The sequence below is a fragment of the Aethalodelphis obliquidens genome, unplaced genomic scaffold (genome assembly GCF_003676395.1).
Source record: "Aethalodelphis obliquidens isolate GAN/ISIS:26980383/991018 unplaced genomic scaffold, ASM367639v1 scaffold19, whole genome shotgun sequence".
Lineage (NCBI taxonomy): Eukaryota > Metazoa > Chordata > Mammalia > Artiodactyla > Delphinidae > Aethalodelphis > Aethalodelphis obliquidens.
The window spans coordinates 6627149-6648398 of record NW_020837963.1 but is presented as its reverse complement, the minus strand read 5'-3'; the positions used below and the strand labels follow the sequence as shown (position 1 = coordinate 6648398).

Below are 21250 nucleotides of genomic sequence, written 5' to 3'. Positions count from 1 at the left end.
CTAACTAATATGCATTTAATTTCCCTCCATATCTTTTCATGGCTTGATAGCTCATTTACTTTTAGCACTGCATCCATTCCATTGTGTGGATGTACCACAGTATATTTATCCAGTCACCTTCTGAAGGACATCCTTGGTTGCTTCCAGGTTTTGGTGATTATGAATAAAGTTATTGTGTACATTCTTAGGCAGATTTTTGTGTGAACATAACCTTTGGGTAAATATCAGCATAACCTTTGGGTAAATATCAGCATAACCTTTGGGTAAATATCATTTGGGTAAATATCAAGAAGCGTTATTGCTGGATCATATGGTAAGAGTATGTGTAGTTTTGTAAGAACAGCCAAATTGTCTTCCAAAGTGTCTATACCATTTTGCATTCCCACCAGCAATGAATGAGAGTTCCTATTGCTCAGCATCCTTGTCAGTATTTCGTGTTATCAGTGTTCTGGACTTGAGCCATTCTATTAGGTGCGTAGTGACATATCATTGTTGTTTAATTTTAATTTCCCTAATGTCATGTGATATAGAGCATTAAGGATTCTGAACCCAATTCCAATATGTAGAGTGGTATCCAAGCAATGCTCGGGACACGAGCTGGGTGTCCTACAATTCCGTTCAATTCTGACACTGTCTACCCAGAGATAGCATCGGATTCCACAGGGAAAGGGCTCAGTTCTATAAGACTTCCCTCTACTTCAGTTGCCAGTCACAAGCCCAGATGGTTACCTGTGCTTCTGACCAACTGGCTACAAACTGGAAGTTCCAATGATTTCCCCCTCAAACTCAGGATGCCAATTGCAAATCCAAGTTGTTACTTGACAGACTGGCTGTAAATCAGAGGTTCCCGTGACCCCCTCCTTGAGTTCGATTGATTGGCTAGAGCAGCTCACAGAACTCAGGAAACCAGTTTGCTCACTAGCTTACCAATTTATTACAGAGTATATTAAAGGATACAAATAAATAGCCAGATGAAGAGACATATAGGATGAGGTCCTGAACAAAGGAGCTGCTGTCCTCATGGAGTTTGGGGCCTGGCATGGTGGAAGTGTTCTGGTTCCCCAATTCTGAACCCTCTCCTTTGGGGTTTTTATGTAGGCTTCATTACATAGACATGATTGGTTAAGTCATTGGCCATCAGTGATTTTCACCCTCCAAACCTTCTCCCCTCCCCAGAGGTCAGGGAACTGGGACTGAAAGTTCCAACCCTCTAATCACATGGTTGGTTCTCCTGGCAACCAGAGGTGTGGTCCAAAAGTCACCTCATTAACAGAACAAAAGACAACTTTGTTGCTCTCATCACTTAGGAAATTCTAAGGGTTTTAGGAGTTCTGTGCCAGAAATGGGGATGAAGACCAAATATATATTTCTTATTATAAATCATAATATCACAAGCATCTTTTTATATGTTTGCCATCTGTATATTTTTGATGAGGTGCCTGTTAAGATATTTGGCTCATTTTTTGAGTTGTTTGTTTTCTTCTTGTTGAGTTTTAAGAGTTCTTTGTATATTTTATCGTGAAGGCACCTTTCCTACCGTCTTGTTGTAGCTTCTTCTTTGTCTTTGGACGTAGAATATCTCTTCTGGTAGGTCCCAGTCTTTTTTTGTTAATGGTTGTTCAGCAGTTAGTTGTGATTTTTGTGTTTTCATGAGAGGAGGGGAGCTCAAGTCCTTCTGTTCCACCATCTTGTCTCCAATGCTCTCTGTATATTTTAGATAACAGTCCGTTATCAGATAAGTTTTTAGCAAATATTTTCTCCCAGTCTGTGACTTGTCTTTCATTCTCTTGATCAGAGCTTTCATAGAGCAAAATTTTTAATTTTAATGAAGTCTAGCTTATCTATTCTTTCTTTCATGGATTATGCCTTTGCTATTGTATCTAAAAGCTTATCACCAAACCCAAGGTCACCTAGATTTTCTCCTTTGTTATCTTCTAGGAGTTTTTTTTTTTTTTTTCTTTTACAATTTCTAGGAGTTTTATATTTTATGTTTAGATCTTTGGTCCATTTTGAGTTAATTTTTGTAAAGGTGTAAGGTCTGTTTCTAGATTCTATTTTTTTTTTTTTTTTTTGGCATGTAGATGTCCAGTTGTTCTAGCACAATTTGTTGAAGAGATTCTCTTAACTCCATTGTATAGCCTTTGCTTCCTAGTCAAAGATCAGTTGACTATATTTATATGAGTCTATTTTGGGGCCCTGTGTTCTTTTCTATTGATCTATTGATCTATTCTTTCACCAATTCCATACCGTCTTGATTACTATAGTAAGTCTTAAAGTTGGGCAGGGTCAGTCGTCTGACTTTGATCTTGTCCTTAAATACTGAGTTGGCCAATTTGGGTCTTTAGCCTCTTCATATAAATTTTAGAATCAGTTTGTTGATTTCCACAAAATAATTTGCTGGGATTTTTTTTTTAAATTACATTGAATCTATAGATCAAGAATGGAAGAACTGGCATTTTGACAATATTGAGTATTCCTATTCATGAACGTGGACTATCTCTCTATTTAGTTCTTTGATTTTTCTCATCAGTTTTGTGCTTTTCCTCATATAGATCTGGTACATATTTTGTTAGATTTGTACCTATGTATTTCATTTTTGGGGTGCTAATGTAAATGGTATTGTGTTTTTAATTTCAAATTCTACTTCATTGCTGGTATATAGGAAGTCAGTTGACTTTTGTATGTTAACCTTGTATCCTGTAACCTTCCTTTAATTGCTTATTAGCTCCAGGAGTTTTTTATAGGTTCCTTCAGATTTTCTACATAGACAACCAAGTTATCTGTGAAAAAAGACCAGCTTTATTTTGTTCTTCCCAATCAATATACCTTTCATTTCCTATTCTTGTTTTATTGTTTCAGCTAGGACTTTCAGTATAATGTGAAAAAGAGTGCTGAGAGGGGGCATCCTTGCCTTGTACCTGATTTTAGTGGGAAAGCTTCTAGTTTTTCGTCATTAAGTATGATGTTAGTTGTAGGTTTTTTGTAGATATTCATTATCAAATTGAGGAATTCCCACCTTTATTCCTGGTTTACTGAGAGGGTTTTTTTTTTATTTTAACATGAGTGGGTGTTGGATTCGGCCAAAACTTTTTTCTGCATTACTTGATATGATCATGTGGTTCTTCTTCTTTAGCCTGTTGATATGATGGATTACATTAATTGATTTTTGCATGGTGAACCAGCCTTGCTACCTAGGATAAACCAATCAGAGAAGAAAATAAATAAATGGAATCCAATTCAGAAAAGGAGAAATAAAGCTGTCACTGTTTGCAGATGACATGATACTATACATAGAGAATCCTAAAGATGCTACCAGAAAACTACTAGAGCTAGTCAATGAATTTGGTAAAGTAGCAGGATACAAAATTAATGCACAGAAATCTCTGGCATTCCTATACTCTAATGATGAAAAATCTGAAAGTGAAATTAAGAAAACACTCCCATTTACCATTGCAACAAAAAGAATAAAATATCTAGGAATAAACCTACCTAAGGAGACAAAAGACCTGTATGCAGAAAATTATAAGACACTGATGAAAGAAATTAAAGATGATACAAATAGATGGAGAGATATACCATGTTCTTGGATTGGAAGCATCAACATGGTGAAAATTACTCTACTATCCAAAGCAATCTACAGATTCAATGCAATCCCTATCAAACTACCACTGGCATTTTTCACAGAAGTAGAACAAAAAGTTTCACAATTTGTATGGAAACACAACAGACCCCAAATAGCCAGGGCAATCTTGAGAATGAAACATGGAGCTGGAGGAATCACGCTCCTTGACTTCAGACTACACTACAAAGCTACAGTAATCAAGACAGTATGGTACTGGCGCAAAAACAGAAATATAGATCAATGGAACTGGATAGAAAGCCCAGAGATAAACCCACGCACATATGGACACCTTATCTTTGATAAAGGAGGCAAGAATATAGAGTGGAGAAAAGACAGCCTCTTCAATAAGTGGTGCTGGGAAAACTGGACAGGTAAATGTAAAAGTATGAAATTAGAACAGTCCCTAACACCATACACAAAAATAAACTCAAAGTGGATTAAAGACCTAAATGTAAGGCCAGACACTATCAAACTCTTAGAGGAAAACATAGGCAGAACACTCTGTGACATAAATCACAGCAAGATCCTTTTTGACCCACCTCCTAGAGAAATGGAAATAGAAGCAAAAATAAACAAATGGGACCTAATGAAACTTAAAAGCTTTTGCACAGCAAAGGAAACCATAAACAAGACCAAAAGACAACCCTCAGAATGGGAGAAAATATTTGCAAATGAAGCAACTGACAAATGATTAATCTCCAAAATTTACAAGCAGCTCATTCAGCTTAATAACAAAATAACAAACAACCCAATCCAAAAATGGGCAGAAGACCTAAATAGACATTTCCCCAAAGAAAGAATGCTCAGCATCATTAATCATTAGAGAAATGCAAGTCAAAACCACAATGAGATATCATCTAACACTGGTCAGTATGGCCATTATCAAAAAATCTAGAAACAATAAATGCTGGAGAGGGTGTGGAGAAAAGGGAACACTTTTGCACTGTTTGTGGGAATGTAAATTGATACAGCCACTATGGAGAACAGTATGGAGGTTCCTTAAAAAACTAAAAATAGAATTACCATATGACCCAGCAATCCCACTACTGGGCATATACCCTGAGAAAACCATAATTCAAAAAGAGTCATGTACCAAAATGTTCATTTCAGCTCTGTTTACAATAGCCAGGACATGGAAGCAACCTAAGTTTCCATTAACAGATGAATGGATAAAGAAGATGTGGCACATATATACAATGGAATATTATTCAGCCATAAAAGGAAATGAAATTGAGTTATTTGTTGTGAGGTGGATGGACCTAGAGTCTGTCATACAGAGCGAAGTAAGTCAGAAAGAGAAAAACAAATACCGTTTGCTTACACATATATATGGAATCTAAGAAAGAAAAATAAAAAAGATCATGAAGAACCTAGGGGTAAGATGGGAAAAAAGACACAGACCTACTAGAGAATGGACTTGAGGATATGGGGAGGGGGAAGGGTAATCTGTGATCAAGTGAGAGAGTGGCATGGACATATATACACTACCAAATGTAAAATAGATAGCTAGTGGGAAGCAGCCACATAGCACAGGGAGATCAGCTCCATGGTTTGTGACCACCTAGAAGGGTGGGATAGGGAGGGTGGGAGGGAGGGAGACACAAGAGGGAAGAGATATGGGAACATATGTCTATGTATAACTGATTCACTTTGTTATAAAGCAGAAACTAACCATTGTAAAGCAATTATACTCCAATAAAGATGTTAAAAAAAAAAGATCAGCTGTTATCCTTATGGGGATTCCCTTGTGTGTTATTTGTTGTTTTTCCCTTGCTGCTTTTGTTTTTCTTTGTATTTAATTTTTGACAGTTTGATTAATGTCTGTCTTGGTGTGTTTCTCCTCAGATTTATTCTTTATGGGAGTCTCTTTGCTTCCTGGACTTGATTAACTATTTCCTTTCCCATATTAAGGAAGTTTTCAACTATAATCTCTTCAAATATTCTCTCAGTCCCTTTCTTTTTCTCTTCCTCTTCTGGGACCCCTATAATTTGAATGTTGGTGCATTTAATGTTGTCCCAGAGGTCTCTGAGACTGTCTTCAATTCTTTTCATTCTTTTTTCTTTATTATGTTCTGCAGTAGTTATTTCCAGTATTTTATCTTCTAGGTCACTTATCCGTTCTTCTGCCTCAGTTATTGTGCTATTGATCCCTTCTAGAGTATTTTTAATTTCATTTATTGTGTTGTTCATCACTGTTTGTTTGCTTTTTAGCTCTTCTAGGTTCCTTGTTAAATGTTTCTTGTATTTTCTCAATTCTGTTTCCACGATTTTGGATCATCTTTACTATCATTATTCTGAATTCTTTTTCTGGTAGACTGCCTGTTTCCTCTTCACTTGTTAGGTCTGGTGGTTTTTTTCCTAGCTCCTTCAGCTGCTGTGTGTTTCTCTGTCTTCTCATTTTGCTTAACTTACTGTGTTTCAGGACTTGTTTTCGCAGGCTGTAGTTCCCGTTGTTTTTGGTGTCTGTCCGCAGTGGCTAAGGTTGGTTCACTGTGTTGTGTAGGCTTCCTGGGGGAGGGGACTCGTGCCTGTGTTCTGGTGGATGAGGCTGGATCTTGTCTTTCAGGTCCACGTCTGGTGGTGTGTTTTGGGGTGTCTGTGGCCTTATTATGATTTTAGTCAGCTTCTCTGCTAATGGATGGGGTTATGTTCCTGTCTTGCTAGTTGTTTGGCATAGGGTGTCCAGCACTGTAGCTTGCTTGTTGTTGAGTGGAACTGGGTCTTGGTGTTGAGATGGAGATCTCTGGGAGATTTTCACCATTTGATATTATGTGGAGCTGGGAGGTCTCTTGTGGACCAGTGTCCTGAAGTTGGCCCTCCCACCTCAGAGGCACAGCACTGACTCCTGGCTGCAGCACCAAGAGCCTGTCATCCACACGGCTCAGAATAAAAGGCAGGAAAAAAAAAAAAAAAAGAATGAAAGAAAGAAGAAGATAAAATAAAATAAAGTTATTAAAATAAAAATAATTATATTAAGAAAAAAAATTTTTTAAGTAAAAAAACAGACAGAACCCTAGGACAAATGGTAAAAACAAAGCTATAGAGACAAAGTCACACACAGAAGCATGCACATGCACACTCACAAAAAGAGAAAAAGGGGAAAAAATATATGTATCGTTGCTCCCAAAGTCCACCTCCTCAATTTGGGATGACTTGTTGTCTCTTCAGGTATTCCACAGATGCAGGGTACATCAAGTTGATTGTGGAGAATTAATCCGCTGCTCCTGAGGCTGCTGGGAGAAATTTCCCTTTCTCTTCTTTTTCCGCACAGCTCCTGGGGTTCAGCTTTGGATTTGGCCCCGCCTCTGCGTGTAGGTCGCCTGAGGGCGTCTGTTCTTTGCTCAGACAGGACGGGGTTAAAGGAGAAACTGCTTCGGGGGCTCTGGCTCACTCAGGCCGGGGAGAGGGAGGGTTACGGAGGTGGGGCAAGCCTGCGGCGGCAGAGGCCTGCGTGACCTTGCACCAGCCTGAGGCGTGCTGTGCGCTCTCCCGGGGAAGTTGTCCCTGGATCACGGGACCCTGGCAGTGAGGGGCTGCACAGGCTCCCAGGAGGGGGTGTGTGGATAGTGACCTGTGCTCGCACACAGGTTTCTTGGTGGCAGCAGCCACAGCCTTAGCATCTCATGCCCGTCTCTGGTGTCTGTGCTGTTAACCGTGGCTCACGCCCGTCTCTGGAGCTCCTTTAAGCAGCTCTCTTAATCCCCTCTCCTCGCACACCAGGAAACAGAGGCAAGAAAAAGTCTCTTGCCTCTTCGGCAGCTCCAGGCTTTTTCCCGGACTCCCTCCCGGCTAGCTGTGGCACACTAGCCCCCTTCAGGCTGTGTTCACGCCGGCAACCCCAATCCTCTCCCTGGGATCCGACCTCTGAAGCCGGAGCCTCAGCTCCCAGCCCCCGCCCGCCCCGGCGGGTGAGCAGACAAGCCTCTCGGGCTGGTGAGTGCTGGTTGGCACCGGTCCTCTGTGCGGGGATCTCAACGCTTTGCCCTCCACACCCCTGTTGCTGCGCTCTCCTCCATGGCTCTGAAGCTTCCCCCCTTCGCCACCCGCAGTCTTTCCCTGTGAAGGGGCTTCTAGTGTGTGGAAACCTTTCCTCCTTCACAGCTCCCTCCCACTGGTGCAGGTCCCGTCCCTATTCTTTTGTCTCTGTTTATTCTTTTTTCTTTTGCCCTACCCAGGTATGTGGGGAGTTTCTTGCCTTTTGGGAGGTCTGAGGCCCTCTGCCAGCGTTCAGTAGGTGTTCTGTAGGAGTTGTTCCACATGTAGATGTATTTCTGATGTTTTTGTGGGGAGGAAGGTGATCTCTGTGTCTCACTCTTCCGCCATCTTGCAGCTCCTCCATAGATTATTGATTTTAGATCTTTTTCTTTACTTATATTTATGTGTGTGCATATATGTATATACATGTGTGTATATTTATATATATATTCTAGAGGAAGTACATGGCATGCCTTCAGGGACCACAGATAGTAGTCAAAGCAGAGTGCAGACAGAGAGAGGCAGGACCTGAGGCACATGCCTTTGTTAGGATCCATGGGTGGAGTACTTTGTGGTTCCCAGTCTAAGGCTGGATTGGTCAACTCAAAACAAAAGTGTGGGGTTTCAGTAAGCCCCACAGGGGTCTTATCTAAGAGGTATATAAGGGGAAGATGTTGGGAGGTGGGGCATTGTTGATCACAGGGGCTCTTGGGGAAGTCATATTAGGAACTTACATTAGCTTGTGACTCTGTGGACTGCTATCTAGAGCATGCACTTGCATGAGGGCTTGTGTCAATTTGAGATCCCTGCAGGATACTTAGCCAAACAATATGGATTCAGAGGCAGCGATGCAGTAGAGTAGCTTAGCTAAACTCTTTTTTTTTTTTTTTGTGGTACGCAGGCCTCTCACTGTTGTGGCCTCTTCCGCTGTGGAGCACAGGCTCCGGACGCACAGGCTCAGCGGCCATGACTCATGGGCCCAGCCGCTCTGCGGCATGTGGGATCTTCCCGGACCGGGGCACGAACCCGTGTCCCCTTCATCGGCAGACAGACTCTCAACCACTGTGCCACCAGGGAAGCCCTTAGCTAAACTCTTGACAGTCTATCCTGTGATTCCTTGTCATCAGGAATAACAATCACTTGTGTAGTGGGTAAGTTAAAGGACATAGGTATTGTTTTCTTTCTTTAAAAAAAAATTTTTTTTTTGACCATGCCGCATGGCATGTGGGATCCTAGTTCCCATACCAGGGAGCAAGCCTGCACCCCCTGTATTGGAAGCATGGCGTCCCAACAACTGGACCACCAGGGAAGTCCCAGTATTGTTTTCTGAAGCCACCTTAAGGCACATTTAACCAAGGCAATAATGATGAAGCCTATGATAAATAGACTTGCTACTGTTTGGAATCCAGGTCTTAACCATTGCCCTCAGGTGGATGTCGAGAGCCATGAGAACAAATCAGGGACCTCGGAATGTGGGAATTTGTTGAAATACTTTAGTGATATTAAGCATGACCTGTATCTCTTGACATCTGGAGGTTGGCCTGTAACAGTGTTACAATAATAGGGATCATCTCCATGGATAGCTTGCAGACTGGGCAGAGTCAAGTAGACCTGCTCCAGCCCCTTGAGTCAGATCCACAACAGACTATGAATGAGGTGTTTTCATCATTAAGAGGTGATGAGTATACACGGTGAGGTCCAGCCTTTGTGTCTGAGTATAGTTGGTAGCCCTCAGAAAGTACTGCAGTTACTGTGATGCCTACCCACAGGGTGCCATGTGTAGGGTCTAGATTAGGGTTTGGTCCAGCCTAAATGAGGCTCGAGGTGTTTTGGAGGGAATTAGTACAAGGGTCTGATAACCAGGAAGAGCTATAGGATACGTAGGGACATGGGGCTGTACATCTCGCCCTGAGTGCTCACAGACCCAACATCTTTTTACTTGCAAGTCCTGAGCTGCCACCTTGCAGGTTTGTATGAATATATTTGTCATGTAGGATCTAGGGTTGTGGTGTGGGGCAGGGTCGTGGCATGCAGCAGGAAGGAGTTGTGGATGAGATGTAGAGAGGTGTGGAGGTAGCTTTTTGGGTATGGAGGATGTGCTGGCAGTGGTGGTGGTGCTGGGAATAATGAGGGGAGTAGGCCTGTTGTGGATACATCAGGTAGAAAGCAAAAGCTGTAATCTAGTACACTGAGCAGGGAACACAGCACAGAGAATTCCCTGACCATGGGGTCTAGGCAGGTCAGTCAGGCTAGAGGTGCCTCATTGTGGCTCATATAGTTTAGAATACATTGTTTGGCTTGCCATAAAGGTGAAATGATGTCTAATGCTGCCAGGCAGTCAGCAGGGGACTTACAGATTTTCAAGGGTTTTTATAGAGGCAAGGGTCGTGAGGCAAGCAGTTAGCTATTTCAGGAAAGTAGTACTCTGTAGAGTCTTCTGGGTTGATCCACTGGAGGCGTTTTTGCATCTTGGCCTTGAGGTTAACAGTCACTGTCACCGAACTGCACTTGGGTCGGCTCGCCCAACACGTGCAGCAAAGCCAATCTACTGACACGGGATTGTGGTGAAGGAAAGTACAGTGTTTATTTGTAGGGCACCAATCAAGGATAACAGGTGGCTCATGCTCAAAAGACCTAAATTCCCTGATGGCTTTCAAGGATGAGTTTTTAAAGACAAAGTGAGGGAGAGGGTCATGGGTAACATGATCAGCTCGTACACAGTTTTCTGACTGGTGGGTGGTGAGGCAACAGGATAATGTTTCGGGAACCTAAATCATCAGTCTTCTGGCTCCCCACAGTTGGGGGTCTCTCCTATAGTCGGGGTCAGGATCTGGTGGGGTACTGGTGTCTATAAAAACAATTCAAGAGTGTGTATCAGATTGCTATCTGGATCCCTCAGGGAGGAACCACAGTCCTCTGACTCTGTTTTATGGCTGACTTATTGTTTAAGTTACTATTACTTTTCTTGCTTGACTGCTTTTTCTTTGTTTCTGCATTACCCCGATTCTCTAATTATTAACTTATTGAGCCTGGTCTTTAAAACTAAAGAGGACGAGGAAACCAAAGCTTTTCCTACAAAAAAGAAGCAGGGGACACAGAGAGCTCTGTGACCGGGAAGGTCCCATAGGGTCCTGCTTGGTTTCAGCAGCCTTGAGGTTAACAGTCACCACAGTCATCACCCCCTGGTGTGGAGGGGATCTGGGAGACAAAAGTCCCAACGTCCAATGAGGTTGGGGCACGTTGTCTCCCTCTTTGTTCTATTGGGTTGTTGTGTTGTCACCTGAGGTGCAGTTATGTCCAGCAGTGAGCCCTTGGTCTGGGGCTATGTTCTCTGCGGAGCTAGTGTGCTTCGGGGTGGCAGAGGCTAGCTTGCACTAGCCTTACACTAGCCTCTTCCCAGGTGGAGAGTCATGAAGGGTAGGAATGGCTGGTTGGTGTTAAGTTCTGAGTATAAATGCTAGAGGCCTGACTCAGGACGAAACTACAAGTATGCGCTCTACTACTAGTTGAGCAGATTCAGTGAACTCCACGGGGTCATCAGGGGCATACCTTGCAAAGGAACACTTGGTGTCCATGACCAAGCTTTGTGGGGACTCTAACCACAATGTGTATAGATTCTGGGCACAATGATAGGCTACTCCTAGGGACATTTTGTGGATGGCAGCTTTGTAATCCAGAGATCACCCCATTAAAACTATACATTAGAGCATGAACTTGCCAGCCAGAAGAGTCTGATTTGGTTACATTGAGATGGCCATTCTGCCTGGGATATAATTTGAGGCATGGTATAAAAGGGAGTGACTCACTTAAGCATCGCTTCTACTGGCACCATTTAATATAGAGGGAGGTGAACTCTGGGTCAGAATCCATGCCTGCTGGCAAACTGGCAGAAACTCTTCTAACAGGGCCTGCCAGCACCTGGTGCTCTGCTATCCAGTTGCGCCCCTGGCTGGTTTTGTTCCAGCGTATCTCCTGAGACATGGTTAGGCCTGAGGGGTCTACTGGTAATCCTATTATCCATGCTGTACACAGTAAGAGTAATAGGCACATCTAAGATCATTTACATTTGACTGACTTGCAGAGGCCTCCTTTGGGGCCAGCAATCTGGATACTGACCAAAGGTGGGGTATAGTTGCTTTGGAGCATGAACTCATTTACCTCTTCATCTAAGGTTAGGTAGGGACCCAGCCCACATCTGCTGATAGAGGCTGCTAGATCCCAGGATCCTTTTTGGATTTCATTTCCTAATGTGGTTGACAACCACTAGGTTGAGGGCCACTTTTCCTCTCTCTGAGATCCACACAGTTCAGCTAGTGGGTCCTGGAGCTATAATTTCAATCTCCAGCAAAATTTGTGATGAATTTGTTTTAATTAACCAGCCTTTATAACCCAAATAATGAGTCGTAGCTGGTGGCCCTAGATTCGTGACTGATACTGAGTCATCTTCTGGGTCAATAAAATCTGTATAATCATGATTCTAAGGAATTTGGTAGGGATTTGTCCTCTCAGGCTTTCAATTATAAGAGGATCATATTGCACAATCTGCCCTTGACTGGGTTGCCAGCATGTGGAAGACAGAGAGACAATGGAATAATCAGAATGGTAAGGGGAGTATTCACCTGGTGAGTGGATGTGAGTGGCATCCTCTCTAATGTCAAAGGATTGGAGGTTCCCTTTTAGTACTAACAGGGGAGTCTTTGGAGGAGACTGGTAGTACGTGTGGTGGTGTTTAGAGACATGAAGCTGGGAATTAAGTAGTATTAGAGCCTGGGGCCAAATTTCTGTCCATTTGGGGGACAACACAGTGTATAAGAGCTTGAGGAGTATATCTATGTGTAGGCCATTGTGTCTTTCTGTAAGTCCAGCTGCTTGAGGCTGGTAAGCTAAGTAGAATTCCACAAGATTCCGTATTCTAGAGCCCATGACGGAACAACTTGGGAGGTGAAATGGGTACCTTGATCTGAATCTACTCTTGGTGGGGCAAAGGGGATGAGCACATACTTGATTAAGAAGGAGGTCACATAATGGGAAGCAGCCAGCAGACATCCAGTGAAGGTATGGATGATGGTGTTTGCATACCTATTAGATTTCATGGAGGGCAACAGCAGCCTGATAAACTCCGTATGCCATCTGAAGTAGAGTCTGTCGCTTGGGGCATGTGTCCCCACCAAACATCTTTCCAGAGTTTTGTTCCGGAGCAAAGGAAGCAATTATCTACCACCACTTTGGCTAGAGCTGGAGTAAAGGGCATACACCTGTATGCCCAATCAGTAAGTGCTGTCACTCCCCTATGGCCTGATATAATATGGGCCCACTCTGCTAGTGGGTATGGCACTGAGGAATAGTTGTGTCCAGGGTCGCTTTTGGTACTCCAGGAGGGGGCTCATACATGTAATTCAGATGAGTCTGTAATGTTACTATATGCTTCTGGTGTTTGCTGTGTGTGTGTGTGTGTGTGTGTGTGTGTGTGTGCAGAGACGAGTGACCCTAATCGGCATGTGTGAGTTGGCTATTTCTTTCCAAATGGAGGCACCCCAGATGGGCTTTCCCTGAATCATGAAATTATCCTTTTGCCATTGTCCAGACTAGACTGTGAATCCATTGGCTACCTCCCAGGAGTGAGGGAAAAATATGTGCCCTTAGAAATCTCATTTTTATGATCTGTCATAGATCAAGGTACACTGCCTCTAACTCTGCCAGTTGGACCGAGTCAAGAAAGCTGTCCTATACTAGGGATGTGCCATGGCCTATGTGTACAATGGTGGTGCTGCCAATGGTGAAGAATACCAACTCCCTTTCCATGTCAGATTTTGTTTGCAAGGAAGGGCCTCCCCAAACTACTAGATGGGCTGGCATGAGGGTGCCACTAGTTGCACCTCAATGTCAGTGAGCAAGGGGCTGGGCATGGGGAAACCACTTTCCTGTAATTTGGAAAGACCCTTGATATCAGATTTAGCCCTTTTCTGAAGGTGCTATTTCCATTTTAACAGTGAGGCCTCAGTGGCCGTGCCGAGCCTCTGCCAGGTTGAACCCCTCACAAAGTGGAGGAACATGGCCTTGTAATTTGGGGGGGACTCCCTGTAAGAAGAATTATCTGGATTTGGGGCCAATTAGGGCCTCTTCAGGATTGGAGGTGAAATCTAGGTCATCTGGGTTGCTCTGTTCAAAGAAGTGATAGATCCATTGACCCATACCAGTCTTACAGAGAGGGAGTCAGGCCTCATCTAGTGTTTTCCATTGGCTTTGAACCTTTGTGGTAATAACCGCAGTAGAAGGGTGATCTCAGTGCCAAGCGTTAAAAATCCAAGTAAACAGGGCAAGGGATTCTCTTTCTATACCTTTAGGGCTAGTGCCTTTGGGTTTGGACTCTCCCTGGTCATTGGAAGCCTGAATTATGGTGTTTCCCTTTTCCCACATGGAAGGCTAGAGGTTGCCCAGAGTTGGGTATTTCCCTTCCCCCAGGTCAGTGAGGCTCTGATAAAACCCCAGCAGGTTAGGCTCTGGTTAAATACTTTCTCCTGAGGCCAAACCTTATTAAGAAGAATAGAATGCTCTGGTGTATTTCAGAATGGTTCATTTTCCCCTCCCCTTGCCATAAGCATGAGGGGATTTTTCTCTGATATTTACTGTAGAACCTGAGGTAAGGTTTTGTGAGTTTACAGGAGGTAAAACTCACAAAAGTGTGGGGTCCCCCTGGATGATTGGGTCCCCTTAGAGTTTTTAACTCAGAGCAGTCCACACTGAGCCTCCAGCCAATCTCATTGTGTTTTCAATTTGCATTTCCATAATAGCTAATGATGTTGACCAACTTTTTTTTTTTTTTTTTTTTTTTGCGGTACGCGGGCCTCTCACTGTTGTGGCCTCTCCCGTTGCAGAGCACAGGCTCCAGACGCGCAGGCTCAGCGGCCATGGCTCACGGGCCCAGCCGCTCCGCGGCATGTGGGATCTTCCTGGACCGGGGCACGAACCCGTGTCCCCTGCATCGGCAGGCGGACTCTCAACCACTGCGCCACCAGGGAAGCCCTGACCAACTTTTAATGTGCTTATTTGCCATCTGTATATCCTCTTCAACCAAATGTCTTCTGATATCTTTTGCCCATTTTCTGATTGGATTGCTTATTTGATTTTTCTCTTTCTTTCTTTCTCTTTCTTTCTTTCTTACTATTTTTGCTATTGAGCTTTTTCTTCTCAATTGGATTTTTTTATTAATTTCTTAACAGCTCCATTAAGGTATCATTCATAAAACATACAATTCACCCATTTAAAGTGTACATTTCAATGGATTTTAGTGCAACCATCACCACAGTTGATTTTAGAACATTTTTATTATCCCACTTTCCCTCTTCCCCTCCCTCCACCCCCAATCCTAAGCAACTACTAATAGTCTGTCTCTATTGATTCCCTATTCTGGACTTTCATATGAATGAAATCATATATTATGGGATCTTCTGACTGGCTTCTTTCACTCAGCATAATGTTTTCAAGGCTTATCCATGTTGTAACCTGTATGAGTAGTTTATGCCTTTATACGGCTGAATAGTATGTCAGTGTATGGATATACCACATTTTGTTCATACATTTGTCAGTTGATGGGCATTTGAGTTGTTTCTACTTTTTTGCTATTATGAATAATGCTAATGTGAACATTCATATGTGAATTTTTGTTTGGACATATATTTTTGTTTCTCTTGGGCATATACCTAGGAGTAGAATTACTGACTCTATGTTTAAGCTTGTGAGTGATCACCAAATTGTTTTTCAAAGTGGCTTCACTGTTCTACATTCTCACATACTTAGGAGGGTTCTGATTTTTCCACATGCTTGTTAACATTTGTTATTGTCTGTCTTTTTTATTTTAACCATCCTAGTTTGTCTAAAGTAGTATGTCACTGTGGTTTTCATTTGCATTTCCCTAATGAGTAATAACGTTGAGCCTCTTTTTCTGTGCATATTGGCCATTTATATATCTTCCTTGGAGTAATCTATCTAAAGGCTACTGAAGTCTTAAGAAGTATATTCAAGTTATTTGCCCAGTTTTTAACTGGCTTGTCTTTTTATTATTGAGTTGTAGGAGCTCTTTTTATGTTCTAGACACAAATCCCTTATCACATAAGTGATCTGTAAATATTTTTCTCATTCTGTGGGTTGCCTTTTCACTCTTGATGGAGTCCCTTGAAGTACAAGAGTTTTAAATTTTGATGAAGTAAAATTTATCTATATTTTCTGTTGTTGCTTGTGCTTTTTGGTGTCATATCTAAAACACTCTTATTACCCCAAGGTCATGAAGATGTCCTGTTTTCTTCTTAAAGTTTTATAGTTTTAGCTCTTACATTTAGGCCTTTGATCCATTTTTTTTAAAGATTTTTTTGATGTGGAGCATTTTTAAAGTCTTTATTGAATTTGTTACAATATTATTTCTGTTTTATGTTTTGGTTTTTTGGCCGCGAGGCATGTGGGATCTTAGCTCCCTGACCAGGGATTGAACCCACACCCCCTGCATGGGAAGGTGAAGTCTTAACCACTGGACTGCCAGAGAAGTACCTGCCTTTGATCCATTTTGAGTTAACTTTTGTATATGGTATGAGGTAGAGGCCTAACTTCATTCTTTTGCATGTGGATATCCAGTTGTCCCAGCACCATTTGTTGAAGAGACTATTTTTCCTCTATTGAATTGTCTTGGCACTATGTCAAAAATCAATTGACAGTAAATGTGAGGGTTTATTTTGGACTCTCGGTTCTATTCCATTAATCTATATATCCATTCCTAGGCCAATATCATGTCTTGATCACTATAGATTTGTAGTAAGTTTGAAATCAGGAAATGTGAATTTTCCAACTTTGTTCTTCATTTTCAAATTGTTTTGGCTATTCCAGCTCCCTTGAATTTCCATTTGAATTTAGGATCAGCTTGTCAATTTCTGCAAAGAAACCAACTGGGATTTTGATAGGGATTATTTTGAATTTATAGACCAATTTGGGGATAATTGCCATTTTAACAATATTGTCTTCTGATCCATGAACATCGGATATCTTTCCATTTATTTAGGTCTTCTTTAATTTTTTTCAGTAATGCTTCTTAGTTTTCAGAGTATAAGGTTTGCACTTCTTTTGTTAAATTATTCCCCAAAGTATGAAACTATGTATACAAGCCATTCTGAGGGTGCAGCTACACCGTCAGATCTTGCTAGTTCTACCTCAAATCTGTGATATTCTCAAAAGAGATCACAGATTGGATCGAACAGCACAAATATAATACCATGAAAGACAGAAGGCAACTGAAATTACCTGTGTTATAAAGCCTAGTTCACAGCCTTAGCTGCACAGTCAAATCACCTGGGGAACTTAAAAGCTATCCATTAGATAGGAATCTCGAGGGGTGAGACTTAGCACTTTTTAAAGCTCCCCAGGTGATTTCAAAGTGTAACTAAGATTGACATTTGCTGTTGTAAATTATCAACTAACTCATCTTCTAGTCAAAGACAGTGCTGTAATAATAGTAGCGACTTATTTTATCAGGTTGATATTTCATCTACCTAAATTAAAATAAAGTTGTATAATTGAAAATTATTTGGGAACTTCTTTGAGAAAGTATTTGAATTACTATTTGAACTGTTCAAAAATGTGTTATAAAACATTTCAAACAGTTGCAAAGAATAGTACAATGAACCCCCATGCATCAATTTCCTAACTTCAACAACCATCAACCAATAGCTATTCTTGTTTCATCTGTCCCTCCCACCCATTTTCCACTGTCACCCGAATTTTTTTTTTAATAAATTTATTTATTTATTTTTGGCTACATTGGGTCTTCGTTGCTGCACGTGGACTTTCTCTAGTTGCAGCAAGCGGGGGCTACTCTTTGTTGTGGCGTGCGAGTTTCTCATTGCAGTGGCTTCTCTTGTTGCAGAGCACAGGCTCGAGGCGCGTGGGCTTCAGTAGTTGTGGCATGTGGGCTCAGTAGTTGTGGCTTGCGGGCTCTAGAGCACAGGCTCCATATCTGTGGCGCATGGGCTTAGTTGCTCCGCGGCATATGGGATCTTCCCGGACCAGGGATCGAACCCATGTCCCCTGCATTGGCAGGCGGATTCTTAACCACTGCGCCACCAGGGAAGCCCCACCCCGAACATTTTTAAGTAAACCCTAGAAATAATATTTTACAATATCTGTAAATGTTTCAGTATGTAATTCTGAAATATTGGAATTGTAGCTCTAAAAGATTATTTTAAAACTTATCCTCTATATCATTATTGCACCTAAAAGTTTTAACAACATGAGGTAATTTTTATGTTATGTAGGAAGATATGATAAGAGAACAGAAGATATATCATCAGTACTTGGCACAGCGGCGTGAGGAAGAAAAAGCTCAGGAGAAAGAACTGGACAGAATGTTTGAGAAAGAGAAGGAAAAGAAGATTGCTGAGAAGGACAAGGAGCTGAGACTTAAAAAGGAGGCAAGAAAACAACTTTTGAACGAGGTCATGTGTACAAGAAAACTGCAAGTTCAAGAAAAGTGTAAGGAAATTAATTATAATTATATTATATTTGGGCCTTAATTCAATTTAAGTAGCAACCAAAATATTTATTAAATAAGTATTATGTGTGAAATACTATGAAGAATGTAAAAAGGATTAAGGCAAGATCGCTGCTTTGCAGGGACCTTACCTAATTGAATATTTGAATATCTTTCTGCAGTTGTCTCCATACATCCATACTTGCATGCCTTTGCTTGTGTAGTTTTCTCTCCCTATGATACTTTTGATCTTGAGAAATCCTGGACATCCTTCAAGGCCAGCTCAAATATCTCATTCCTTGAGAGGCCCTCTGTGTTCCTCTATTCATAATAAATCTTCTTTCTGGGGTTCTCACCATTGCTTGTTCACATCTCTTAGCATACCACTGAATTCCCTCAGCTTCAGTGCTTGGTCACAGAAGGAAATATTTGTTGAGAGGATTTCTATACCCAGATGTAAACATTTACTAGTAGGGTACTATGGACTTCACACTAGCTGTCTTTGCAAGAGAAAGCTCATCTTGGTTCCACTGGTTAATTCTCCACTCCAGGAATTATAATGGCAGTTGAAAATTGTTAAGCCAGTATTAGATGGAGTTTTAAGAAATGAGAAGAAGCTTCTATGATAAAATGATTTCTGTATTGTCCCATGATAAATATTTTAGAATATATTGAGAAAACATGGAAAATTTAAGTATTTGGAACCATTTATAAACAAGGAAATAAAATCAACCATAATGCACCACCCAGGAATAGCTACTGTTCACAACTTCCTGTATTTCCTTCAAGTATTTTTTATTATATATGTCATTTCCCCTCACCAATTAGGATCTTGTTGTATATATTTTTTTACAGCCTGCATTTCCCACTTATCATTAACATTTTTCCAGGTTATTTTTCTTCAGTTGTAAGATTTGTAATGCTGCCTAGAAATCCATTATAAAAATGGACCATAATTTATTTTACCTAAACACAGCTAATGGCCCTTCAGCTTGTTTTGAATCTTTTTCCTCCTGTGTTAGCATTGGAGGTTACTGTCTCTGTACATAGGTTTTTTGGCTCATATATGATTAAGATAAATTCCTGTAAATGGATTTGGGACCAAAGATATGTACATTTTAGATGTATATTGCCTGGTTTTATTTATTCTTTTGTGAACTCTGTTCTGTCATTTTTTTACCTACTGGGTTGTTTAAGTTTTCCTTATTTAATTTATAAGAGACTTACATACTGTTTTTCCAATACTTATTTTGTAATAAATAAAGTCCCCTATTAATATAAATGGCAATAGAACTGTTTGTCCTCAAGAAGAGAAAGGTGAGAAGTGTTCAAACAGTGGTAATCTGGTATGAAAAAGGCTGATCGTAGATTTCAATGACAAATGATTAAGAGAAAATCTCTGTAGATTGCAGCACTTATGAATCTAAACCCTATTCTTTCCTTAAAGGAGATGACTACTTCTACCTTATTAAGCTAAGATCCAGCCCAGTGATTCTAAGCTCTGCCTTTCTAAAGACAATATGGCATTGATGCCCCGAAAGATGTCAGCAAGTCTTTTCTGAAAAAGTCATTCAGCGGGCTTCCCTGGTGGCGCAGTGGTTGAGAGTCCGCCTGCCAATGCAGGGGAGGGGGGTTCATGCCCCGGTCTGGGAAGATCCCACATGCCGCGGAGTGGCTGGTCCCGTGAGCCGTGGCCCGTGGCCCGCTAAGCCTGGGCGTCCGGAGCCTGTGCTCCGCAACGCGAGAGGCCACAGCAGTGAGAGGCCCGCGTACCGCAAAAAAAAAAAAAAGTCATTCAGCAAAAATTACTTTTGTCTTTCTTAGTGCAACGAAAAGCAAAAGAACAGGAAGAACGTGCTATGGAACAGGAATGCATAAATGAAGGTCTTAAAGAGCTTAACCGTGAAGAGAGGGAGGATTTTACAAGGTATGATTTTGTTTTCTTTATTATTACTAACTAACCAAAAATAGGAGATTTTTAGCATAGAAGACAATGTGCCATAATTCATGTATTATTGATGTTATTTTACATCAGTCTTACGTTTGTCCTAAAAGCTCAATTCAGTTTATAAAATTTCATATAAAAATAAGCAACAACCATTTTGGTAAAATTAAATTCTGTACATTGTGTAATTCTGATTATACACATTAGGTATTAAACTAGATAAACATCTTAAAAAATAAAACAAATTAGAAACATTTTTTATAAAGTAGGCACCAACCCTAAATCATAATGAAATAAGTTTTTTCCCCCATGAAATAAACCCGGAAATACAGCATGACCTAATTAGTTAGATTAACAGAAATGGCCTATGGGGTTATGATTCCATGCAAATGTCCCAGGAAGATTTTTTGTAGCCTCGCTGAGCTGGAAAACTGAAGTGCTCTGGGTGCTTTGAGATGTACCATTTCCCTCCTCGGGCAAGTGTCCCTCTGATCACCATAATCAGGCTCAGGTAGAGAAAATTGGCTGATGCCTCCTTGCAGCCTTTCACAGATCATAGCAGTCCCTTCCCACTGATGACTATGACACCCAATTCAGGTGACCAGTGTGGTGGAGAAAGAGGACCTGGCTCCTCTAATTGCTGGTCACCCTCCCTGTACCTAGGGCCTGTTCCCCGGCTCACCCATATTTGGTGCATAGAAATAAGCTCTCTTCTTTATAGGAAGAGTATGGTTTATATACCTGAGCCTATTGTTACTTGGGGGGCACTACCAACAATATCTGGCCGACCCTACTGACTTCCTCTACTTGTTCTGCTCTGGAGGTCCTTCCTTCTCACTTTTGAAAAGTCTGTTGTTGGAGATGTGAAGGGAATTTAATGAATAACAACTCTCTTCCCTGCCCAACTTTTATTTTTTTCTTATTTTAACATCTTTATTGGAGTATAATTGCTTTCCAATGGTGTGTTACTTTCTGCTATATCATAAAGTGAATCCGCTCTACGTATACATATATCCCCATGTCCCCTCCCTCTTGCGTCTCCCCCCCACCCTCCGTATCCCACCCCTCTAGGTGCTCACAGAGCACCTAGCTGATCTCCCTGTGCTATGCGGCTGCTTCCCACTACCTGTTTTACATTTCGTAGTGTATATATGTCCATGCCACTCTCTCACTTCATCCCAGCTTACCCTTCCCCCTC

At 41.5% G+C, this 21250-nt stretch overlaps 1 protein-coding gene across 1 annotated transcript in view; it reads left to right on the top strand.

The window, feature by feature from the left end:
* The window catches only part of CFAP53 (cilia and flagella associated protein 53), a 67618-nt gene that overhangs the window by 37348 nt on the left and 9020 nt on the right, over window positions 1-21250 (top strand). Inside the window, exons 6-7 of the mRNA XM_027118527.1 lie at window positions 17893-18109; window positions 19932-20034. Coding sequence (XP_026974328.1) covers window positions 17893-18109; window positions 19932-20034 — 320 coding nt within the window. The remainder of the gene's footprint in view (window positions 1-17892; window positions 18110-19931; window positions 20035-21250) is intronic.